Source organism: Eptesicus fuscus, chromosome 1 (genome assembly GCF_027574615.1).
Source record: "Eptesicus fuscus isolate TK198812 chromosome 1, DD_ASM_mEF_20220401, whole genome shotgun sequence".
In the NCBI taxonomy this organism is placed as follows: domain Eukaryota; kingdom Metazoa; phylum Chordata; class Mammalia; order Chiroptera; family Vespertilionidae; genus Eptesicus; species Eptesicus fuscus.
The window spans coordinates 54,124,916-54,151,631 of NC_072473.1; the positions used below are offsets into that span (position 1 = coordinate 54,124,916).

Here is a 26,716-nt window from a genome sequence, read left to right on the forward strand (position 1 = left end):
GGGATCCTGAAGTAGCAAAGGGAGGAGGAGGTGGAGAAAGGCGGGGAGGAGGAGGAGGAGCCCAGCGAACCAGAGTCAGAGGGACTGGTGGCTCCGGCGAGTGTGCAGCCCTGGAAAGAGCCGGCGCTCCAGGCTGGGAGCCCGTCTGCCAATACCGCCCCCCCGCCCCACCTGGAGTCTCCCGAGCCAGCCCGCTCGCCGGCCCGGGTCCCCAGGCCTGCTACACTCTGAGCTGGGGCCGCCGCTCTGGGGCGCCAGGGCCAAGGGCGCCGCTTGTGGTGAGCCCGACTCGCCGCCAGGCTAGTTCCCCGCGCTCGGGATGCCGGGATGCCGTTCTACAGGCGCACGGTGGTGCCCCAGCGCCTGTGCCCCCGCAACCCGCCGCAGCCGCTGACGGAGCTCCGCGACGTGAGTCATCTGGCCACGCTCAGCTTGCTCCGGCAGCTCGCTGACCTCTGTGGCCACTCGCTGGCTTTGCTCGAGGACCTCGAGGGGCACCTGCTGGTCCTGGTGCGCCGCACCGACAGCCTGGCCCGGCGCATCGTGCGCCTTCGCCGCCGCCTTCCCTGCCGCCTGCTTGGCCCGGAGGATGACCAGGATGAGCTAGGTAATAGCGCTTCGGAGGCTAGCCGCCCCGCGATTACCCCGCCTCTAGGGGCGCCAATGAGCGAGCCCCGGCTCAGGGCCCACCCTTCCTTCCCCCTCCCCCCGCTCCTCCCCTTCCCTTTTCTCTCTTCCCCTCAGGGAGTAAGGGGATTCCGTTTCTCTGACTCCCCACCCACCGCTCTCCCGCTGTAACTTCCTGCTCGTGGACCCGGCTGCGCGGTCCTGAGTGGACCTGTGCCATCGGGGCTCCTGACCCTTAGTGTTGGCGGCCGCCTCCCAGGGAACTGAAGGAGGAAGGCAGGGGTGGGTGGGGTGGGTGGGAGCCACTGTGTCCGGGACAGCTTCAGCGACGCCCCCAGGCCCGAGGCGTCCTCATCTTCGAGGCTTTGGGAACCAAATGGCCGCGCTGGTGGAGTCTTTGCTCCAGTCCTGGAGCCCGACCACTTCGGAAAGCGCTCCCCAGCCGCTGGCCACCTACGTGACCGCAGGAGCTTGGTGGCGGTGCCTACTGGCTTTAAACTTGAGCAACTTCGTGCTTGAGTGTGATCACGGCTCGCACTCAGAGGTGTGTCTTGAGCGCCCACCCGCCGGCTTCTTCACCCCCCCGCCGCCCCCCGCGCCAAATCCCGAGTTTAAGCGGCTGCGCTAGGAGTGGCCTGAGAAGGGTGGGAGGGAAAAAAAGACTGGCCCTTGCTTCTCTGATCCCCTACCCCTGTTCACAGATTTGCTTGAGAGAACCATTTAAAGCAACCGTCATCGGTTTCGTGATTGTTTTAGGAATCAGCCATTCCTGAGAAACCTGGTGGTGCCCCCGTTGAGTATGCAGAACCCATGAGAGGGTAGGAGGGCAATTCGAACCCTTGTCCTTTATTACTTTGGACCCTAACACTTTGCATGGGGAATCCTCTCTCCATGGAAATGCCTTTTGCTGAGAGCAAGGGGGCTGAATATGCTGGAAATGCTGACCACAGCTGGGCATGTCAAGTACCAGGGCCAATTGGCACCATCAGAAAGTTAGGGGAGAGCAGTGTGGTCAGAAAGTTTCAAATGGGGGCAGAAGATGGCTACTGGCTGACTTTTGAGTGCAAGTCTCCAGCTGTCTTGGGAAAGAATTGCCTGGGTCAACCTCTGCCCATTGCAGACTTCACCTTGCCCCTGCCCCCTCCAATAGGACAGGAGTCAGAGGCCCTGGCACTCTTCTTCAAAAAGGAATTTGACCTTTAAGGTAGATGGTGAAGGGCACTGGTGGAGAAAAATGAACCAGATCTTGTGGGAAAAGGAAGGTGGAAGATACAGATGACTGCCAGATGGAATGTAGACATGGGACCAAAAACCTCTGCATGGCAGGGGACCAGGAAAGCTGAGGACCTAAGTCTGGTTAGTTCTCAGTTAACAAAGAAGGTAAGAATATCATTGTTAATTTTTTTTATTTATTTTTTGCTGGTGTCCCACTGACTACCAGGTTAGCCTAGGTCCTCGACTCCTCCACAGCCAAGATATCCCGCCCTAGGAGAAATCTGATAAGTCTGCTTGGGGAGTAGTTTTTAAATCCACACAGCTCACAGAGAGCCACCTACAGAGTTTAGCAGGTTAAGTTAAGGACAGGGAAGAGGTTGTGTGCTTCCAACTTGTACCTTTCTGGCTGTTAATTGGAGAGCCTTTCCATATGAGGGAAGGCCTGGCTTCACCAAGTCGCCTTGGGACCTAACCCTTTCCAGTGACCTGCTGGGTTAGAAAGAGATAGCTTTATGCAGTGGATATCTTTTTATTATTATTTTTTAATTCTCACCCAATGATGTGTTTTTATTGATTTTTTTTAGAAAGAGAAGAAGGGGAGGAGGAGAGAGAGAGACATTGATGTGAGAGAGAAACATCCATCAGTTACCTACCGCAAGTGTCCCTCGGGGGATCAAATCGAACCCGTTACCTTTTGGTGCATGGGACAACGTAGATATATTTTATTTATTTTTATTTTTTTACAAAAATTTATTTTCCATTTACTCAGATTCATCATTTTTTAACATCTTATCACATTTGCTTTTTTAAAAAACCTTTATTGTTGAGGGTATTATAGATGTCCCCCATTTTCCCCCCATTGCTCCCCTCCACCCAGTTCCCACCCCACCCCAGGCCTTCACCACCCTATTGTCTGTGCCCATAGGTAATGCATATATGCATATAAATTCTTTGGTTAATCTGTTTCTGGTCCCCCTCCCCCTTCTCTCTGAGATTTATCAGTCTGTTCCATGTTTCCATGCCTCTAGTTCTATTTTATTCATCAATTTACTTTGTTCATTAGATTCCTTGTTCATTTATTTTTATTTTTAAATTCAGTTGATAAGTATGCATTTATTGCCATTTTATTGTTCATATTTTTGATCTTTTATTTCTTCTTCTTAAAGAAGACCCTTTAACATTTCATGTAATAATGGTTTGTGGTGATGAGCTCCTTTAGCTTTTCCTTGTCTGGGAAGCTCTTTATCTGACCTTCAATTCTAAATGATAGCTTTGCTGGGTAGAGTAATCTTGGTTGTAGGTACTTACTATTCATTACTTTGAATGTTTCTTGCCACACCCTTCTGGCCTGCAAAGTTTCTGTTGAGAAATCAGCTGACAATCATATGGGCGCTACCTTGTAGGTAACTAACTGCTTTTCTCTTGCTGCTTTTAAAGTTCTCTTTTTGTCTTTAACCTTTGGCATTTTAATTATGATGAGTCTTGGTGTGGGTCTCTTTGGGTTCATCTTGTTTGGGACTCTCTGTGCTTCATGGGCTTATATGTCTATTTCTTTTATCAGGTAAGGGAAGTTTTGTGTCATTATTTTTTCAAATAGGTTTTCCATTTATTGCTCCCTCTCTTCTCCTTCCGGTACCCCCATGAGGCAAATGTTGGTATGCTTGAAGTTGTCCCAGAGACTCCTTACATTATTTTCATATTTTTGTATTCTTTTTTCTTTTTGCTGTTCTGATTGGGTGTTTTTTGCTTTCTTATATTCCAAATTCTTGATTTGATTCTTGGCATCCTCTACTTGACTGTTGATCCCTTGTAAATTATTCATTATTTCAGTTAGTGTATGCTTCATTTCTGACTGATTCTTTTTTGTTGTTGTTGATGTTCTAAGTTCCTTAACATCATTATTTCAGTTAGTGTATGCTTCATTTCTGACTGATCCTTTTTTGTTGTTGTTGATGTTCTAAGTTCCTTAACATTCTCACTAAATTCTCTGAAGTGCTCTTTGAATTTCTTGAGCATCCATATAACCATTGTTTTGAACTCTGTATCTGGTAGTTTTCTTGCTTCCATTTCATTTAGTTCTTTTTTTCTGGAGATTTTGTAAGTTCTTTCATTTGTGACATGTTTGTCTCCACATTTTGGTTGCTTCCCTGTGTTTATTTCTATGTATTAGGTAGATCTGATATGTGTCTATGTCTCTCAGACTTGGTAGAGTTGCTTTGTGTAATAGGTGTCCTGTAGGATCCAGTGGCTCAGCCTCTCCGGTCACCTGAGCTGGGCACTCCAGGTGCACCCCTGTGTGAGCTGTGTGCACTGTCATATTGTAGTTGAACCATGATTTATGTTGGTGTCACTGGGAGGGATTGACCCCCCAGGACAATCAGTTGTGTGGATCAGCTGAGACTACAGCTGAAGAGCTGCTGTGCAGGAGCCATCCCTATGGAGATGGACTTGATTCAATGGGGCTTTGGTGCTCACTGAGTTGCACCTGGAGTGTGTCACTCACAGAAGTAGTAGGGTTGTAACCCAGTGTGGTTGAAGTTGACCAACTTGGTGCTCTGGCTCTGGGGCCTCCCAAGAGGTGCAAAGTCAGCTTCTGCCTGTACCCTGCCTCATCATGAGTTACAAAACAATCTTCAGATGGCTGCTCCTTGTGTTGAGCTTAGAGGTTCCCAGGAGAGGCCAAGCTGTGAACCAGGGTGGGCTGCCACTAGTGCTGGGCCTGGGGCCATTTATTGAGATATATGGGGCATGCTGATGCCAGCTGCTGCTTGTTTGAGAGATTTTAGGAAAGTCCAAAGCATGAGACAAGAGAAGCCAGTTGTATGGAAAAGGCACTGGAAATAACTGGGATGAGCCTGTAAGAAGGGAGGTACAGGATCTCAGGGAATCACCAGGGTGGGGCAAAAAGTGTGAGCCAGGTTGATGGAGATTCAGCAGCCTGTCAGCTCTGTGGCAGGAAGGGCTCAGCAAAGGAATCTTGGCCTCTGCCAGCACTTTTGTCCAGGAGAAAGCTACCCCTCAGTTCTTGCCCTCATGCCAGACAATTTAGTTCCTCCACTTATGTCCCTGGATCCTTTCAAGCTGCTGCCCCAGTGTTGGAGCTCAAGTAAGTCCATGTGGGGGCCTTTTTAAGAGGAACTGCCTGGGACTCCAACAGTCTCTGTCTCACACAGCCACACTTCCTGCTGGTTTTTACAGCCAGAAGTTGTGGGGACTTTTCTTCCAGGCACTGAAACCCTGTGCTAGGGTCCTAGTGTAAGACAGGGACCCCTTGTTTTTCAGGAAAACCTCCACAGCCAAGATATCCCTCCTGATTTTAAACTGCCACAGGTGGATGTGGGACCAGCCAGGTTCCACAATTCCGCCCTGCATGTCCTCCTCTCCTACCAGTCTTGATGTGCTTCTTTTTTTTAGTTGTAAGTTTTGATGTGGTTGTGGGAGGTGGCGAGTACCATGTTTTCCTATGCCACCATCTTGACCCAAAGGTCGAGGGAGCAATTTTTAGGATAAATTGCATTGGTTTGGTTTCTTTGGAGTTTTCAAGAGCTGAGAAAGTAGCCATCTCTCATCTTTGGTATAGGCACTTGCCTTTGATAATGTACTTGTCTCTGGGCTCAGAGGCACTGAGCAGTCTGCTGCATAAATAGACCACAGCTACCTTAATTTGGCAAGAAGGTCTGGTTTTCCATTTTCTGGTCTAATGCCCTACCTTAGACTCGCCTTGAGGTTCCCCCTGCACACTTTTTCCTTCAGGAGCTTTGAGTGTGTAGCACTTAAATTAGGCCTTCTCAGCAATGATATAAGCATAAATGCCAAATGCAAAGAGAATTGGGGAGCATAATCAGTGTACCATCTGGCTGCCTCTTTGTCGAACTGACATAAGCTTCAAAAAGGTGTTCAGCCCAGCTGGTGTGGCTCAGTGGTTGAACATCAACCTATGAACCAGGAGGTCACGGTTTGATTCCTGGTCAGGGTGCATGCCTGGATTGTGGGCTCGATTCCCAGTGTGGGGCATGCAGGAGGCAGCCGATCAATGATTCTCTCCCATTGTTGATGTTTCTATCTCTCCCTCCGTTTCCCTTTCTATCTGAAATCAATAAAAAAATTATTTAAAAAAAAGATGTTTAGCAGGCTGTATATTATATTTGACCCCAAATAAATATCATTTTTTTTTTTTTTACCATTGTCAGGTCTTGCCCTTTTTTCTTCTCTGTATCTTTCCTCCTAGCACTTTTACTCCTTTAATAACCATTTTGCTGGTGGTCAGCACTCCCAGTCAGCATTTTACCCTATATCTTTTATTTGGCTAGGTTCCCCCCAAATTCTTTCTCTACCTAATTCTTCACCACGGAGGCAGGAAGGATGTGGGAAGGAGAGAAGAAAGTTTGGAAGCAACATGGCCGTGGTGAATGACACCTAACAGGACAGCAGCTTGTAGCCTCTCTGCAGGGACAGCTTGGTTACTACTACAGACTGAGTAATGGCAAGTCAGGCTGGCCCATAGCCTTGAAGCTTTTGGCAACCAGACTGCAGGCTGGTTTGGGGCCCAGAAGGCAGAGGGGAGGATAGTGAGAGGAGAAGGAGAGAGACAGAAGAATAGAAAGTTGATGCTAAAGGAGTCCAAAGTGCTCCTCTACGTAATCAGGGGTCATGCCTTCACCATCTTCAAGGTTACAGGGGTAGAACTTGGGCTGGGCTGGTTGCCTGGCAACACCCTGTCCTACACTGAAAGCTGTTTTTCTGTAACTTGAACCCCTTTGAGACTGCCTTAGAAGCTCTTATAACTGGCATGGGGTGAGAGGAGAGGGAGTGCTACAGGACTGTACTGGGCTCCTCTAGTTGTAGGTCTGTGGCTGCTGCCAAATCCTTGGCATGGCCCTTCTTATAAGTTGAGTGTTTCCTTATATCTGGCTTTGCATGTGACCTTTTTATTGCATTCGTATCCTGTACTCTGCACTCTTCATCTCAAGAATGGTATGGTCAAAACCAGTGGGAAATAGCTCCCTGCCTGCTGCCATATGCTGAATCAATCCAAGCTCTCCAATTCCTCCCTTGGAGATCTATTTAATGTTTGTAGGTGCTTGGATGATAATTACAAAAGCAATCAGACTATTGGCCCAGGGGTATAATATCTCCTGTGTGAGCAAGGAAGTCACTGAAGTCACTAATCAACTCTAGGTATGTTTAATAACACTGGGGAGCTATCATGCTACACTAGGCCATGAACTTGTTGTGGGAAGGATGTTCTCTTCTTCTTGCAATTATTTTGGCTTGAATACTGCCAGTTGGATTGATGGTGGAAACTCCCTCTTCATCTTTATGTCATATTCCTGTCTCTTGATTTTCCAACTTTGTGGCAACTCTGGCTCCAAATTATAAAGGACAGATGGTTTATTTATGTTTAAATCTTAATTCCAGTGAGAGGGGAAACCATTGTAAATCTATATGGAGATGAAACACTGAAAGCTGCACCTCTAGACTATTTTAAATGAAGGGTTGCAGACCCTAAATCTGACCGTCATTGCTCCTGAGGAGGAGCATGGCCTTCTTGAGTCAGATAGAGCAGGGGGAGATTTTGGGGACTTGCAACAGTGGTTTGACAGAGTGAGGGGCGCAGTCCCATTTTCTTTTGAATACCATGAAATTTCTGGTCTGCTTCATGGTATTTCCATGTGTTGAAAACATATTTCTGGGAAATGTGAACACCAAAATGCCCACTAGAATATCCTCCATGTTAGAAACAAGAAATTAATTTTCTCCTATTTTAGACACATGAACAGCTAAAGCGATAAAAGTGTCAGGATGACAGAATAGTAGAGAAATAGAAGATACAAGTTATGGCTCTTTGGCTCAACTTTAACCTTTATGAAGTTGATTAGGTGTCAGGAGGAGAGTAATGAATTTAAATCATTTGTCCCTGTACTTCTTTGGCTTGGGTGGAGTCGGTTTATACTACATGGTACCGAAAACACTTGAATACCGAGTCCCAGAAAAGGGGAGGGACTTGTCCAAAGGTACCCAGCTGGATCAAGATCTTTAGTAGCCCTAAGGGCTAAAAAAACTATAGTGAATTGGCCTAGGTGTGTCTTAATGTCTATAGGGGAATGTGGCACTGGCTAGGTCACATAGCAGGTCAGTGGCAGGAGGCTTTGATCTAGAAACCAGGCCTTCTGACTTACACAGTGGTGCTCTGCCCTCTGAAGTGATGCTAAGTTCAAAGTCAGTCATTCATTGAGAATCACTGCCCTGGCATTTTTTTTTCTAGCTGGAACTTATCCAGGATGAGAAACGACTCCTTACTTTTGGGAACTATGGGATGCTCTAAAGTACAGAGCCCCTATGATTTCTGGTGTTGGGACTTGGGGAGTGAGCTGGAGGTGGAGAGGAGGAAGGCCAACCTTGTATCACGTAGAGAATAGATGTGAGGCAACAGGCTCCCTTCTTAAAACAAAGCACAGTCTCCTTTAAGTGGGAAATAGTTTTGGAAAAACAATCTTCAGGTGAGAATGGGTGGCTGGATCAGTGACCCTGATACTGTTCTCTGAAGGTTACTTATAATCCTTTTGTCATCTTTATATCTGCTAGTCTCCTTTATAGCTTTTAATTCTATTGTGGACACTCCTTGTCACACAACCACATCCTGACTGTTTTCTGTTATTATAGCAGAATCTGGTTGGCATTTCCAAATGCACTTTTAATAAAAACCAAAGAGAATGAGAAAGTAAAATTATTAACAAAAATGTATTTAGCATATACATTTTAAAGTATGGATTTATTTTTTTTTTCAAAGCTTAAGTAGCTTAATAGGCTTATAAGCTTTGTTGCTTGATGTACCCTTTCTGAGGGCCTCAAATCACCTTGTCCTCATAATTACTTTCTCGCCTTGAAGAGAGGGTAAAACTTTGTCTGGACCCTGTCTCCAACCCTCTCACCCTTGTGTTGAGTGCTAGAGACCAGAGGTAAATCAGATCCAGTCTTTCCCAGTCTGCAGGAGTGGGGGACAACTGACAACCGGAACCAGACCCCAGTCCATACCCCAGAGGATTTTCCAATCAGTCTGGTTTGGGTCCGAGGATGGAATTTGGACTTTTATAATCCCCTATGACAAAAACAATGACAGAATCCTACTGTGAATTCAGCGATGCAATTACATGAATTCATAGATTTGAAATTGATTAACTTCTCTTCACACATAGGCAGGGTAGTGCTCACTCAGTATATGAACAGTGCTTGGTAGATCTCCAGACTCATGGACTTAGTGTGCTAACTCCATGGCCCTCTGGAGTCTTTTACTTTCCGTTGGGAACTACTGGCCTAACTTTCCTGTTTAGAGCTATCATCTCTTTCCTGCTTGGCAGAATTCCATGATTTCACTTAGATAAGGCGTCACTGAAGTTTTCAAGTTAGAGTGCACTGGATGGCAATATCTTAATGGACAAGACTATGTTAATAATGTCACAAACAGGAGGTGTATTGACTAAGTGCACGAGCAGGCTTGCAGCAAGTTTTTTTGTGTGTGCAGCAGTGGGTATGATTGTTTGCAATACCACTAAGTGTCAGTCTTTTACCTTGGGAGGTTTGAGCCATTTGACAGTATTCGATCCTTTCCTCCTCCCCTTCTTCCCTTCCTCCCTCTTTTTCTAAAATGTAAGTTCCTCAATGGAATGTAAGCTTTTTGAGGGAAGAGATCATTATCTGTTTTTACTGCTGTATTTCCAGATACTAAAATGGTACTAGGCTCCTAGCAGGCACTTAGTAAATACTTAAGTTCAATTCCTCCCTTTTTTGTAGTCATCACACATTTATTGACCACTTGACTCTGGCCTGGCCCTGTGCTGGTTCCTGGGGATATAGAGCCAAACTAGAATGCAGCCCCACAGTCCAATGGGGAGAGCATCGAATCATCGTACTGATGTGGAGACAAGCCTGGGGGTCAAGGGAAGGCAGACGAGGTGCACTTGACTCAGCCCGGAGGCTTGGAAAAGCTTCCAGGAGGATGTGATGTCTGAATTCTGAAGGATGATCTGGAGTCAGCCAGTTGAAGAAGGAGAGGGAGGAAATTCCTGACTCAGGAAGCAACCTGCACAAGGCCTGGCTAGTGTAGGGAGGGATCTAACAAGTGATTCAGGAGGAGAGGGTACAAGGTGCCTCCTGACTCAAAATGAGCCCTCAAGGTGGATGTGGGGTGGGGAGGCCTTTATATCCTATTTGCTGGCTAAGGAGGTGGATACTGGAGTCTTGGGAAGGTTAAAATGAAGTTATAATAGTAATTGCAGATTTTCTTGATCTACTAGTACATTCAAGTTTTCATTAACCTTGGTCTGATGAAACCTGGGTGACCTTGGCCTCCTTGCTTTGCAGAGCCAGGTCCTCACCCCCCCCCCCCCGCCCCCCCGCCCCCCAACCCCCATCAAGAAGTCCGGGCCTGGAAGGGCTCCAAACCATAGTGAGAAAGAAGGAAAAAGAAAGCAAGATCTACCTGCCTGTATGTCCCTGGCTGTGTGTATCCAGTTGTACTCCAAAGCTAAATATATTATTCATGCTCCTGCCTTTTTCGTGAGTGGGCCATTTGATTGTCATTTTATTTTTTCTTTCTATATTGCATAGATTCTTAAAAATGATCTGTAATTCATCTAGGGGAAAATCAGAAAACTATTTTTTTCTTTAGAAAATGGACTCGAAGAGATGACTTTAAAAAGTGATTTAGCTTTTTTTATTTTAACTGAAATTACTTGCCTCTGAGAACAGTGTAATTATCTGCCTGGCAATTTATAGTCTGAATCTCAGGATCTGCAAAATAGTCAAACTCATATTATCCTTCCCGGCTATCAAGCTCTGAAGGGAGTGAGGTTTTCATCAACAGGCCTCAGTGCTCTCTGCTCTTGCATAAGGCTGTGCGTCACAGTTGTCAGCAACTCCAGCAGTGTTGTTATATACTATTGTCCCCCTTGACTCAGTAATTCCACTTTCAGGACCTTATGCTAAAGAAATAATTAGATACTGTGGGGAAATGTTTGAGGATGTTCACTGCTTTTTTTGGAGATATATACAATTTTTATTGATTTCAGAGAGGAAGGGAGAGGAAGGGGGAGATAGAAATATCAATGATGGGAGAGAATCATTGATCAGCTGCCTCCTGCACACCCCCCACTGGGGAGACCTCCAGGTTCATAGATTGACGCTCAACCACTGAGCCACGCTGGCCAGGCTGGTTATTTATATTAATAAAAAGAATGAAAATAAGTTAAACACTGAAAAGCAGGGTGTGGTTACATAAATTTTGACAGGTCTATGTGATAGGATACTATACAGTTAAGAAAATTCATGCTCGAAACAAATATATAAGGATATGTGGAAATGCACAAAATAACGCTAAGTGAAAAACCCGGGTATAAAATTGCATGTAATAAAATATTATCCAAAATAAAGCACGCACATATAAAAAAGAAACTGGAGGGGTATATACCAAAATGTTCACAGTGGTTCTCTCAGGGTGGTAACAATTAATCACAATGATAACTAGGACATCTTTATGGGATTATGGGAGTGGGTGTTTTTTTTAAATTTCTTTATTGATTAAGGTATCACATATTTGTCCTCATCCCCCCATTCCCATCCCACCCCCCTCCCCACACGTGCCCCCACCCCCCTGTTGTCCTTAACCGCTGGTTAGGCTCATATGCTTGCACACAAGTCCTTTGGTTGATCTCTCCCCTTTACCCCTACTCTCCCCTACCCTCCCTCTGAGGCCCGACAGTCTGATCCATGTCTCCTTGTTTCTGGGTCTGTTCTTGTTCATCCGTCTATGTTGTTCATTATTTCCCCTAGATGAGTGAGATCATGTGCTATTAGAAATACACTTATAAGAACCGAAAATGAGACAAGCAATAATGGTTATGGTGACAGGCAAATGAATCAGTCTGTAGTGAGTTTCTTTGTGGGCCAACAGTTCTTTTGAGACCCAATTTCAATGTCCAACAGTTCCTTATGTGTACATGTCAGCACTGACATTACAGTTCTGGATGGTGGACAAATGGTGGTAATGCAGGTCCGACTCTCTCTGGTTTGGTCCTGGGCAACCTGCAGTGATGCACAGCTGCTAACTGCTAGTATGGGAAGGCCACATCAGCGTCTTCCTTCTCTGGACTGCTTCTCTTCTGTCTTCATGGCTGGAGTAGTCCTGTCGATTCCTCTCTGTTGCTGGAATCCACGTGGTCTCGGAGTTGTTTTCTGAAAATATACAAACATATTCTCGACCAAAAGTTAATAAAGGAATATTTTCTATAAATTTGACTTGGGATACTATTTCATTTTTTGCCCAAATAATTTTCCTCTGGCTTGTTTTGACACCTTGTGTGTTTTTCATGGGTGTCTTGCTTTTAGCCTTACAATTAATTTTCTAAAGTATTAATTTTCTAGATGTAATTTACTTACAGGATATTTTTCCTTACATGATATTCTTCTACTATCCCCTCCTTTTTTGATTTAAATGTTAGGAGGCTTTTGAAAATTTTATAATGTAGTCTTGATGGCTTTTAAATTTTAAATTTTTTCTTACACCTTTTTGTATTTTTCAAAATTTCCTAAATGAACATGCATTGCTTTTAATAAATAGAAAAAACAGTGAATGATATGTTAAGGAAGAGGATCCTGGGAGTTAGAAGCAGCAGCTGTGTTGAATTCTTACTTGCTCAATACTTACTAGCTGCCTCGTGTCTCTGAGCCGCAGTCCTATATCTGTAAAAGGGGATTAGGTTAATGGCACAGAGGGTTGTTATAAGGATCCAAAATAATGTATGTAAAATGCCTGGTGCATATGCCACGATCTCACACACACGATCACTAAATAGTAAGAAGATGGAATTCCATGAAGCTTTCTGAAATCTCTAAATGGGCGTATTGTCAAGGTGAAGTTATAATACGAGTGTTTCCTAGACATCTCTGAGTTGCAGCCACTCTTCCCTTTTCATAAAGAATGCCTGTGAGCCCATGGAGGAGCAGGCAGCATCTAGCTTTTGAGGCTGTTAGCTCATCTCTCCCAACCCTTTGACTCTTCCCTTCATTCTCCCCCACTGACATCTGTTCACTGCCCCACCAACCAAGGGGGAAAACATTCTTTGGAACTGCAGCCGAGGCACCACTGAGAGTCCTGGCAGCTATGAGATGTTTATTGTCACAGGGAATATGTGGTGCTGGATGACCACAGCACCAACCCAGCTGGGATGCCAAAGAGGGACTAATGAAACAGCACGAGTTGGATGCAGGCCTCACAGCTAGGCAGCCTCCCTGCCTTTGGGCAAGAGCTTTTGTCCAAGTATCCTGCTGGCTCTCTTCCCTCAGGCTGTCTCCATGGCTCACCAGTTTTATAGAACCAGCTAGGTTTTTGGGTGAAGAAAGACCTCATCAGGCGAAACTTATGGGGACTAATGTTGTTTCAGTGACACTTTTAGCAGTTTGTCTGAGGGTCCAATTGGTCTAACCTTCACCAGCAGGAATATGGAGTAAGCCCTGATCTCACTACCAGGAAGCCTTAAGATCATGGGAACACCTTGGTAGTATCTAAAACGTGCCCAAACCACCAAGCAATTCAGTCATCTCCCAGGGTAGAATCCTTTATACTGCTTATCTGATTACATTAAAAAAAGTTTTTTTTAATCTTCACCCGAGGATATGTTTTTTTATTGATGTTAGAGAGAGAGGAAGGGAGAGGGAGAAACATTGATGTGAGCAACATCGATCAGTTGCCTCCTGTATGCACCCTGACCAGGGATTGGGGACCAAACCCGAAATCTAGGTATGTGCCCTGACAACAAATCGACCCCACAACCTTTTGGTGTACGGGACAATGCTCCAATCAACTGAGCCACCCAGCCAGGGCACATTTTTCATCTTTTAATTATAGCCAAAAGTATAGATCCTGGCTGCAAATCTGAACTACCCACAGAGCTTAAAAAAAATTAATGTTTCCTGGCTGGGTGGCTCAGTTGCTTGGAGCATCGCCCCGTGCAACCAAGCGTTCAATGATTCTCTCTTACATTAATGTTTCTCTCTCTCTCTCTCTCTCTCTCTCTCATCAATAAACATATCCCTGGGTGAGGATTAAAAATTATTTTAAATTACTAATGTTGTGGCCCCACCCTATAACAATGAGACAGAATTTCTGGGGGATGAGGCCCAGAAATCAGGATTTTAAAAAGATTCCCAGGTGATTCTAATGTGCAGCCAAGGTTGAGAACCACTGTTAAAGTGTAGAGGGTTAAAGCTGGTAGAGAGCAGTCCAGAGTTTTCCAAATTTACTTGACCACATAATCCTTGAAAATTTATAATGTATTTGTGGATAATGAGCATGAATTATAATGCAGGCTTAGATTAAAATACTAAGTGACAAGAAGCATGTTACCAGGCATCCAAGGCATAGGGAGTGCTTCTTGGAACAGAGAGGAAGTCATAAATCATGTGATGGCAGTTTTTAGGGGAACCTGTCTTTGAAGCTGTCCCTGAAGTGTCATCAGGTAGCCCCTAACCCTGCTGCCCAGAGAACCAGGCAGCCAGAAAGCTGGACATGTGGGAGAAAGGGGTTCATCATAGTGGATGACCTAAAAGTGATTCTTGTATAAAAAATTACCAAGTAAAAAAAGAAAAGAAAAAAAATTACCAAGTGTTGAAGAACTCCATGCTATTGTTGTGTCAGATTGAGATGGAGTGCCTGTTATTAAAGTGGCCAATGATAATGCTCCAGGGCATGCTTTGAGACTTGGTTTCTTATCTATTTTTGCCCTTGCAACAGGCTGAGGAAGCAAACAAACTTGAACTTTCAAAAAATATAAAGAACTTATACAACTCAACACCAGGAAGACAATTAAAAAATGGGCAGAGGATCTGAATAGACACTTCTCCAAAGAGGACATATACATGGCCAATAGACATATGAAAAGATGCTCAGCATCATTAATCCTGAGAGAGATACAAATTAAAACTGCAATGAGATATCACCTCATGCCTTTCAGAATTGCTATCATCAATAAATCAACAAACAACAAATGCTGGTGAGGATGTGGAGAAAAGGGAGCCCTAGTGCACTGTTGGTGGTAATGCAGATTGGTACAGCAACTGTGGACAACAGTATGGAGTTTTCTCAAAAAATTAAAAATGGAACTGCCGTTTGACCCAGCGATCCCACTTCTGGGAATATATCCTAAGAATCCCGAAACATCAATCAGAAAGAATATATGCACATCTATGTTTATAGCCTCATTATTTACAATAGTTAAGATCTGGAAACAGCCCAAGTGCCCATCAGTAGACGAGTGGATAAAAAAGCTGTAATACGTTTACACAATGGAATAGTATGTGTGGCCATAAAAAAGAAGGATCTCTTACCCTTTCGACAGCATGGATGGACCTAGAGATTATTATGCTAAGTGAAATAAGCCAGTCAGAGAAAGACAAATACCATATGATCTCAGTTATATGTGGAATCTAATGAACACAATAAACTAATGAACAAAATAGAAACAGAGGCATGGATACATGAAACAGACTCACAGCTGTCACTGGGGAAGTGGGGGGTGGTACTGGATGAAAGAAGGTGAAAAGATTAGCCATATATGCACAACCCATAGACAAAGTCAACAGTGTGATGGTGGCCAGAGGGCTGGGTGAAGCAGACCCTTTTGTTTTGTTAATCTTCAACCCAGGATATTCTTTCCATTGATTGTTTTAAAGAGACTGGAAGGGAGAGAGTGGGAGGGGGGAGAGAGAGAGAGAGAAACATGGATATGAAGAGACACATGGATTGGGTGCCCCCCCCCCCCCGCTTGTGCCCCGTCTAGGGCTGGGGATCCAACCTGCAACCCAGGCATGTTCCCTTGATTGGGAATTGAACCCAAGACCCTTCAGTGCACAGGCCGATGCTCTAACCACTGAGCTACACCAGACAGGGCAGACCCTTTTTATTATGACCTAGAAGCCCGGTATATGAAATTCATGCACTGGGGAGGGGGTGTCCCTCAGCCTGGCCTGTGCCCTCTCGCAGCCTGGGACCCCTCGGGGGTTGTCCGCCTGCTGGCAGTTGTGGAGCGAACGAGAGTAAACGACCACTGGAGTCCAGACCAAATTAAAATTTAGGGAGCCTTTAAATAGCCGGCTGGCTACTGCTCTCTCCCCAAGCAGGGAGTCCAGAGAGCAGCCCCGACCCTTTGTGCAAGACCACTTTTAAGCACATTAACCACATCCTATTTTTGCAGAGTAAGCAACCCAAGACAAAACAGTTTTTCCCAAGTAATGTCATGGCCATGCTATTGACAATCATGTTATTTACAGGGTTATCCTGTTCTTCAGAAAGCTGACAGTGTTCTATCTTGCAAGGCTATTTTGTGAGGTGCAAGGGGAAGGGGCCATGAAGCCATATCTCAAGGCCTGGCCTGGTGTCAGCACTGACAACTCTATCTGGGGCATGGTCCACGGCCTCTCTGGCGTGTTCAAAAATTCCCACTCTCTAACATTCCCCACTGTTTTTATGGGAGAATCAAATCATTGCTTCTCCATCATCAGTGCAGACATGATGATAGTGAGTACGCAGGACCATCAGCTTTACTGCCTGTATTTACCTTTGTACATAGTTGGTGAGGCTATTTATAAGACAGGGTCCAAATGTTGCTGCTATTAGCAATAAGATTAAAGGTCCTTCCAAAGATGTTAGGAGTGTTGTCAGCCATGGGGACCAAGAGAATAGATTTTCATACCAGTTTCCCTCAGTTCTTTGCCTTTCCTCTCTATCTTGGAGTCTTTTTCTGAGTTGACTTAGGCTTTCTCTGATGACCCCGGAATGGTTGGTATAAAAACAGCAAGTTTCTCCTAAGGCCTTACAGAGTCCTCCTTGCTTCATAAATAATAAGTCTAAACTCCTTCTATTTTGTAAGACTACTTCTGCTAGCGAACTGAGAGAATCCTCTAGGCAGTTTACATTCTCCTCTAGGGTGCTTAAGTCTAAATCTACTTGGCTGCTAAGTTCCTTAAAGTTTTTGTCCCCCGTGACCAGTGCTGCAGTGCCTATTGCAGCTGATCCGGCTATTCCCAGACCGACAAACAAGGGGACAATTACAGGGGCTCTACGAACTCGCCCAGGGGCTAGACCCAGGTGCTCGTGCCCCCCCTCCCCAGAATAGTAATACACCTGGGGTAGGATATGAGCTAAGATGCATAAGGAAGGCTTGCGTGGGTGCATCAGTGTCAGAGGAGAGACACAAGGGGTGATTCCTATGGTGCACACGAACCAGGTGCCTTCAGGGACCACTAGGTACCGGTATGTCTCCTCTTCATTGTCCTGACCAAACCTCAGTACTGAGGAACAGGATTCACCATAGGGGGATTTTGATAAATCAAACTCTGAGGACATAACACAAGTACCTCGTCCCTGGAAATCCCCAAGGGTTAATTTTGGGGTTTGCCCCCATCTGCACACCCCTTGTGGGGGGTTTGTAATTGAAACATTTCTAATGTCTGATGAATATGAACCAACAGTGGCATTTGCCCCTATCCCAACGTAGTAGGGGGGTTCTGGGTTTAAACACAACCAACAGTCTCTGGTGGCATTTGGGGAGGTCTGATTTAAAAAGTTAAAAACCACATCCAGAGTGTCCAGGATAGGTCTCCGGCCTGGTTTGGTAGTATGAGTCTTAGGAGCAAGGGTCACTGTCACCTTGGTCAGAGGAGTTAATTCAGTATTATTTCGGGTAGGAGGTGGTGGTGTGGGACGGGGTCTAAGTGGCTGTACTGGAGGCAGCCCCTGGTCTAAGGGTCTTAAAGGCCCGATGGGGTTTTTCCTTTGGGTCTGCTGGGTTCTCTGGAGGGTGAAGAGGACCGCGGGTTTCCTTCCAGCTACATACAGTCTCAGTCCCCAAGTTTTTCCCGCATCCCAGTAACTCTCCCACCAGTTTAGGGGCATGATAACAATGGGATTGCAGTCTCCTACCATACAGTAATTATTGGAAGAGGCCCCTGGGCGGACTATTCTCTTGAACCGGATGGCGGGATCTCTGTTAGTCCACAGTGCCATAGTCTCACAACCCCATTGGGCACAGTAATAGTCCCCGTCAGTTCCACATTCAGGGCTACCTTCGGCTGGGCAGACATAATGTTGAGTTCGCCAAAGTCCTCGTTCTAAGTGGAGGGTGCCACACCCATAACCCGTCCCTACATGATATGCCCAATGTCTTGCTGGGGAAATGTAGGGGGCATTGCTTTCTGGCTTTCTCCAAGTTTCCCCAAATAATTGTCATAAGTCAGCCTCTATTGAGGGGGGCCCTGGGGTCGTGGTATGACCTATAACAGTCCCATCCACAGTCCGGGTCAGTTCCCATGTGTAATTAGCCCTCAGGTGGGTATTACTCGCCGTAACGGGCCACAGGCACATCAGGATTGGGACTGCCTTCGGAGTCAGATTTTCAGGGGGTGCTTGGTGCACTGGATGGTCCATCTCTCTGGCTGGTCCTCTGATTCCACCTTCTTGATTTGAGTTCGATGTGTCCAGTACTTTTTTCCCATAACCTTCACCACTGATGGGGTGCTGAGGACAACAGTGAAGTGTCCAGTCCACCTGGCCTCCAGGGATGATGGATCGTGCTTCCGCACCCACACTAGGTCTCCTGGTTGAAATGCAGGTGGTGCAGGTGTAGTCCCAGGGGATGGGTCTCGGTGAGCCTCTCGGACCAGCTGGTGGTTAAGTCTGGAACTCAACTGTAAGGCCTGTAGGGACTTTAGGAGGTTGTGATTAGAAAGGGATGCCAACACTTCTTCCCCTAGCTTGGGAAGCAGGTGGGGGTCGGCCAAACAGAATCTCAAAGGGGTTAAGGCCCTTTACGTAAGGGGTACAATGGGCCCAGAGTAGGGCAAAAGGAAGGAAGCTTACCCAGTTTTCGCCAGTCTCCAGTTTTAATTCTGTTAAGGTTTCCTTTAGGGTCCGATTCATCCTCTCTACCTGCCCTGAACTCTGAGGTCTATAGATACAGTGTAATTTCCAACTTATGCCTAACATTTTTGCCAATAGTTGAGTAATGTGGGCAATGAATGCCGGGCCATTGTCGGACCCCATCGCAACAGGTAGGCCAAACCTGGGGATAATTTCTTTTCTTTCTTTTTTTTTTTTTAATATATTTTATTGATTTTTTACAGAGAGGAAGAGAGAGGGATAGAGAGTTAGAAACATCGATGAGAGAGAAACATCGATCAGCTGCCTCCTGCACACCCCCGACTGGGGATGTGCCCGCAACCAAGGTACAGGCCCTTGACCGGAATCGAACCCGGGACCCTTCAGTCCGCAGGCCGACGCTCTATCCACTGAGCCAAACCGGTTTCGGCATGGGGATAATTTCTGAGACTAATTTCTTTACTATCTGTGCTGCTTCAGACTTGGTAGGGTAAGCTTCTGGCCAGCCGGAGAAGGTGTCAATAAAAACCAGCAGGTATTGATATCCTCCCTGCCCTGGGGGCAATTCTGTAAAGTCTACTTCCCAATGTTCTCCAGGACTTCTTCCTCTGAGTCTGGTTCCTTGGGCCAAGGAGGAGTGTCTCACCTGTGCACAGACGTGGCATCTCCTTGAAATGTCCTTCGAGACCTGGAAGAGCTTAGGGATATAATAGTCTCGTTTAAGCAATTCTACCAGCTTGGTTCCCCCTAGATGGGTGCTCTGATGGATCTGAGAAATGAGTTCCCTTCCCAGGGCCTCCGGAATGAACAGTCTGGTGTCGGGTAATTCTCTCCATCCTCCAGATACCTCCTTAACCTGGAGCCTCTTTACCAGTTCGTTATCAGTCTCTGAATAGACGGGGGTCTCTTCGAAGACCTTTGTCGGGAGAGCTGGCAGGATATGTAGAGGCCCCACTGGTTTTTGGGCTGCCTCTTTTGCTGTTTTATCTGCAAATGCGTTTCCTTGCGCCTCTGGAGTGTCAGCTGATTGGTGTCCCTTGCAGTGTATGACTGCTACTGCCTTTGGCAGCCAGAGGGCTGCCAGGAGGGCGAGGATCTCCGGGACGTTTTTTATTCCCCCCCCCCCCCCGCCATGTCAGGAGTTCCCTTTCCTGATATAGGGTCCCATGGACATGAACCGTAGCAAAGGCATATCAGCTATCAGTATATATGTTTACTGTTTTTCCTTTTGCCCACCCCAACGCTTGGGTGAGGGCAATTAATTCTGCCTTCTGAGCCGATGTCCCGTGCCCCAACGCCTGCGCCCAGATTACCTTATCTGCGCTCAGATTACCTTATCACGACCTCTGCTCCCGCATACCTGGTCCCTCCATTCACGAAGCTGCTCCCATCCGTGTACAAAGTCTCATCTGGGTCTCAGAGGGGTTGGTCAATCAGGTCCTCTCAAAGACTTTTCAACGAGGACAGGGTTTCAACGCAGTTGTGGAGGGGCTGTTCAGGATCATTATCCAGCAGCAATGTTGCAGGGTTTAGAGCTGCTGTCTTAAGAAAACTCACCTGCGGAGGGTCGAGCAGGAGCACTTGGTACTGAGTAATACGGGCATTTGAAAGCCAACGCTCAGGTGGGCTTTGCAGAAGGCTTTCCACGGCATGGGGGGCCACTACCTGTAAGTCCTGCCCAAGGGTAAGCTTTGAGGCTTCTTTGACCAGTATGGCTGTGGCCTCTACCACCCTCAAGCAGCCTGGCCATCCTGCAGCTACAGGATCTAGTCTCTTGGATAAATATGCCACAGGCCTCTTCCATGGCCCTAAGAGCTGGGTTAGCACCCCCTTCACGATTCCCGAGGCCTCTGCCACATGCAACTGGAACGTCTTAGTGAGGTCTAGCAGCGCCAATGCTGGGCACTGACTAAGGCTTGTTTAAGGTCCTGAAAAGACTTAGTCTCATTCTCAGTCCAATTTAGTTCTTCAATCTTTCCCCCGGTGCAGGTGTAAAGGGGTTTTGCCATCTCTGCAAAACCTAATATCCAAAGGCGGCAATATTCTACTGCCCCTAGGAATTCCCACACCTGCTTCTTTGTTTTGGGGACCGGGATTTTCAAAATAGCCTGTATTCGGCTAGCAGATAAAGTTCTCTTTCCTTCACTGAGTTCATACCCCAGGTAAGTGGCTTTCGTGGTGCAAAGTTGGGCTTTCTTAGCGGACACCCGGTACCCCAATTTGTCTAGAGTCCTCAACAGGGTCTCAGTGGCTTCCCGGCACTTACTCTGAGTCACCGCGGCAAGGAGGAAGTCGTCCACATATTGGAATAGAGTGACCTCTGAATGATCTATGGGGGTGTAGAGCCTGTAGGCTTCACACAAGCGCTCTAGAAAAGCGGCAGGGGATTCATTTGGTCCCTGCACAGTTTCAGTTACCTTAGACAGATTGGTGGGCTTCTGCGCAGCTGCTCGGATTCCCTCAGCAGAGTCTGGCGATACCGATCGAGAGCCTCCTTACCTTGATTCGAGTTGGGGTCCCATGGGGGTCGGGAGAGCGGAAAAATGGCCTCCAGCCACGCCAGGTCCAACACTGACTGACCATCTGGTCTGAGGACCAGTTTTCTCCCCTCTGCTCTCACTCTTTCTCTCTCTTCCAAAGTGAACAGAGTCTGGAGGAGTTGCTGACAGTCGTCCCAAGTGGGCTGATGGGTAAAAAATACAGACTCCAAAAGAGAGATGAGTCCCTGGGGATTCTGAGAGAACGAGGGGTTCTGATTCTTCCAGTTATACAGGTCGTTAGTTGTGAAAGGGACATAAACCATAAATGGCCCGCAATCCTCTGCTACCAGAGTTATCTGACGCAGGGGCAGCATCGGGACCCCTGAGGAATCAGGGGAAGGGTCTGAATGGGGTCTATACTCAGTCCCGCTGTGGGTGTGGGGCAGACTCATTGGGTCTTCAGGGGGACCCGCAATTGGGGCAGATGGATATGGGGGAGGTTCCGTCAAGAGGGTGTCCTCCGGGGGTGCTGGAAGGACAGGAAGCTGTTTCTCAGTCTCGGGGCGGGGCAGCGGCTTGGATTTCCAGGCCAGGTTGTGGCGGCATTCATGCCTTAGCACTTCCCTGTACCCATCTGGCGCCTCCACCCCCTTGCTCGCTCACTCCCACCCTCCCTGCAGCGCTGGTGCAGCCGGTTTCCCCTGGGTCTCTCTGGGAGGAGGTTTAGTGATGGGAGGTTTAGTGAGGAGGATAGTCCCTCTCCATCTCTGTCCCAATTTTTTCTTATTCTGGGGAGGTTTTTGGCAGTGCCGGAGCCACTTTGGATTGTCAGTCAAAATGTCTATCCAAATTTGGATATAAGGAATTTGGTCTGGGTGGCCGGGATTGTCGAAACGGCATGTTGGATGTTATATGCCAGCCCTAGATCAGTGGACCCCTCCGGGGGCCACTCACTGGGATATGGGAAAGTTGGCCATTCCCGCTCACAAAATTTCTGTAAATCAAAAGCATTAACGGAGGCTCCGTAATCATCTGCTCGCCTCTTGAATTCCTGAAAAATTTTTAAAAAACATTGCAGGGGAGTACAGACAGAAGAACATGAAGCAGACTGACCCATTCTAATGTTAGAGACAATTAGACCACAATAACACAGAATAACAAAAGACAATGACAACCAACTGAGGATCGCTGGGCACCGTCGTGCGCCGGGATCTGGTCTTGGAAGTAGCGCTGCGTCCAGCCTTCCAGAGACCCTAGATGGGCGCCCACAGTACCAGAAATAAGCTTCTTACCGGTAAGAACCATCAGAGTCAATCAGGAAATTTAGCAGGTGGGGTCTCCGACCTCTACCAGTTCCAGGGCTGAGAAATGTCTTTCAGAGATCTCCCCCTGGGTCGGAGAGTCCAGGGACCCCGGTGGGCTCCGGTCACAGGACCAGGCAAAGGGTGGTTATCTTGCTGGGGCCTCCAAATGTTGTGGAGCGAACGCGAGTAAACGACCACTGGAGTCCAGACCAAATTAAAATTTAGGGAGCCTTTAATAGCCGGCTGGCGACTGCTCTCTCTCCAAGCAAGGAGTCCAGAGAGCAGCCCCGACCCTTTGTGCAAGACCACTTTTAAGCACATTAACCACATCCTATTTTTGCAGAGTAAGCAACCCAAGACAAAACAGTTTTTCCCAAGTAATGTCAGAGCCATGCTATTGACGATCATGTTATTTACAGGGTTATCCTGTTCTTCAGAAAGCTGACAGTGTTCTATATTGCAAGGCTATTTTGTGAGGTGCAACTGGGAAGGGGCCATGAGACCATATCTCAAGGCCTGGCCTGGTGTCAGTACTGACAACTCTATCTGGGGCATGGTCCATGGCCTCTCTGGAGTGTTCAAAAATTCTCACTCTCTAACAGCAGTCATACATCCCTCTTGCAGTCTGGGGCTCTTGCAGTTCTGGACCCCTCACTCCTTACCACCTGCCTGCAGCGGAGGTGGGAGAGGCTCTTGCCACCACGACTGTGCTTGCCAGCTGTGAGCCCGGCTTCTGGCTGAGTGGCACTCACCCGGTGAGAGTGCACTGACCACCAGGGGGCAGTTCCTGCATTGAGTGTCTGCCCCCTGGTGGTCAGTGCACATCATAGCGACCAGTTGTTCTGCTAGTCATTCTGCCATTCAGTCGATTTGCATATTAGGGTTTTATTATATAGGGTAATAATGAGGACTTATTGTCTTATTTTTTTGCATTGAGTGTGGGTAAGATAAAATGGCTTAGTAAAAGTAATAAAATCAGTACAATCACTAACTTTCTTGTGTAGGTATTATTTTGCAGTATAGATGAATATTACTAATTGATTTCATGCTTCTCAGATAGTGCTGCTTTTTTATTGATTTTTTTAGAGAGATAGAGGAAGTGATGGAGGGAGGGAAAGAGAGAGGGAGAGAGAGAGAGAGAGAGAGAGAGAGAGAGAGAGAGAGAGAGACATCATGCTCCCAACCAAGGACTGAGCCCACAACCGCAACCTGGGCATTTGCCCTGATCAGGAATCGAACTGGTGACCTTTTGGTGCATGGGACGATGCCCAACAAACAGCCATACCAACTAGGGCCTGCTCTTGAGTAAAAATGAAAATGATAGTTAATGGTTTTTCCCCCACTCTGATTTCTACAACCAATCAGTATTTTAATGTTTGTGTGTTCTTTATAAAATTTAGATGTGATTTATTGTTGAATTCTGTTTCCAATATTGGTATGTATGTAAACATGATAATATAGCCAGTTTTAAATACATGAGTTTAAATAAAATAGTATTTTTAAAGCATTAAAAATAAATTAAGTGACAAGAAATGCTTTCACAGAAGAGAACCAAGATGGTGGCATAGGTAAACACCTATACTTGCTGCCTCTAACAACCACATCAAAATTACAACTAAAAGGCAGAACAACTACCACCCAGAACGGTGGGAAAGCTGGCTGAGTGGAAGTTCCACAACTAGAGAGGTGAAAAAAATGCATTGAGACTGGTAAGAGGTGCGGAGGCACAGAAAGTGCTGGCACCTGGATGTGCTGCTCTTTTAATCGGGAGGGAGATACAAGCTCCCACTTGCTCTGAACTCCAGTTCTGGGCGAGACTCTTGGGGACCCAGACACATACAGGGAGAAACTGGACTGTCTGGCATCGGGACAGGAATGAGAGGGCTGCTTTCTCTCAGAGGTGCTCACAGCAATCATTGTTCTGGCACGGGGGCACGGGACTCAGAGACCTGAGAACCTTTCTGGTGCAGGGTTGACTGGCAGCCATTGCTGTTTGCTCCACCTTGGTGATTCCCAGAGACCCCGCCCCACCCAATTTACAACCCCATCCAAGCTGGGATTGCAAGCATCGACTGATATGAAAAAAAAGTCAATATGAAAGCATCGACTTTTGCATATGAATGGCCTGTCCTTTATCCGCCTAAAACCTGTCAAACTGAAGCTGGGTCAGAGAGCCCCAGAGCCTCCAAAAGAAGGCCCAAGGCCCAGCAGCAGCAGCTGGCTTTGTTTCACAGCTGGGCCTCATCTGGGCACTTCCAAACCCCATACTAAGAGGAGGAATATGCAGATGTCTGTGTAGCTCCTGCTGGGCGGCCTCAGGCAGTGGTTGACCTTGCACCTCCTTGGAGATCCAAAAGCCAGTGTACCCAGTGGTCAGAGTGAGACCATACCAGATTACAACTCTTCACATCCATAAGAGACACACTCAAGGGGAAGACTCAGTGAGCACCAAAGCCCCACTGCGGCAAGTCCTACCCCATAAGGGTGTCTCCTGTGCAACAGATCTTCCAGTGTAAACAAAGCTGGTCATCACAGCCAATTGGCCTGGAGGTCAATTCCTCCCAGTGATAACAACAGCAATCAAGGGTTAACTACAAGACTGTGCACACAGGCCACAAAGGGGTGCACCAAGAGCATCAACCTCAGGTGACTGGGAAGGCTGAGCCACTGGGCCCTATAGGATACCTACCACAGAAGACCACTCTATCAACTCAAGGAGAATTAGCAGCTACCCAATACATAGAAACAAGCACAGGGAAGCAGCCAAAATATGGACACAAAGAAACAAGTCACAAATGAAAGAAATGGATGAAAGCAAAATACTGGATATAGAGTTCAAAACCACGGTTATAAGGTTATTCAAGAATCTTCTAGAAACTTCTGAGAAATTTAGTGAGACCCTCAAGGATATGAAAAAGGACCAATCAGAAATTAAGCATACACTGACTGAAATAAATAATATACAGAGATTCAACAGCAGACTAGAGGATCCCAAGAATCAAATCAAAGATTTGAAATATGAAGAAGCAAAAAACACCCAACCAGAAAAGCAAAAAGAAAAAAGAATCCAAAAATATGAAGCTAGTGTAAGGAGACTCTGTGAAAACCTCAAGTGTACCAACATCCAAATTATGGGGGTGCCAGACGAATAGAAAGAGCAAGATATTGAAAACTTATTTGAAGAAATAACAGAAAACTTTCCCTACCTGGTGAAAGAAATAGACTTACAAGTTCAGAAAGTGCAGAGAATCCCAAATGAGGAATCCAAAGAGGACCACACCAAGTCACATCATAATTAAAATGCCAATGGCAAAAGACAAAGAGAGAATCTTAAAAGCAGCAAGAGAAAAACATTTAGTTACCTACAAGGGAGTACCCATACAACTGTCAGCTGATTTCTCAACAGAAACTATGCAGGCCTGCATTTCCAAAAAGCAGGCACCCTGAGCCCATCTATCCACAGGGCGCTCCTGGGAGCTGCTGGGAACCCTTGCTGGGTGCGATTTTGGACAAACAGGGACGCACTCTCCCCAGCAGTAGAAATTCTGAATTCACACATCCTAGACACCTGCCCACAGACACCTCAATTATGCGGCTTCAGTGCCAGGACCCTTCAGAGTGCTTCAGTGCGCCTTGCTGGCAAACGCACCATGGGTGCCCCTGTGAACTGCCACTGGGAGCGCGCCCCTATCTACCACAGGTGCAGCGGAAAAAGCTGAGTCTGCCCACCCCACAACTATAAATCTCTGGACACCACAGTCACGCCTTTCCAGAGCGCAGGCCTCCTGAGCCCCATCACCCCAACAGACGGTTCCTGTGTGCCACTGTGAGTCCCCGCTGGCACGCGCAATTTCAATCAAGTGCGCAAGACAGCAAAAATTGGGACACTCCCCCTCCATGGCTGATGACTTCTAGACACCGCAGTTGTGCCTTTCCAGCTTGTAAACCTACATCAAGAGAACCCAAATAGCTCAAGAAGGGAGCTACGCTAGATTACCAAGCCCAGGAGTCCTGAGAGATCACAATAGTAGCACCATCGCCAAAAGAACCTGGGTAGCAAAACAATCGGATCTACAATTAAAACATTACGGCAAACATGAGAAGACAAAATCCCCAAAGGAAAGAAAAAGAGGAATCACCAGAAAAAGGAGTTAAATGCAATT

General features: G+C 46.6%; 1 protein-coding gene across 1 annotated transcript in view; it reads left to right on the forward strand.

The window, feature by feature from the left end:
* Positions 1–327: 327 nt before the first annotated feature.
* Positions 328–26,716, forward strand: part of NHSL2 (NHS like 2) — a 375,435-nt gene continuing 349,046 nt past the window's right edge. The window contains exon 1 of the mRNA XM_054718373.1: positions 328–607. Coding sequence (XP_054574348.1) covers positions 328–607 — 280 coding nt within the window. The remainder of the gene's footprint in view (positions 608–26,716) is intronic.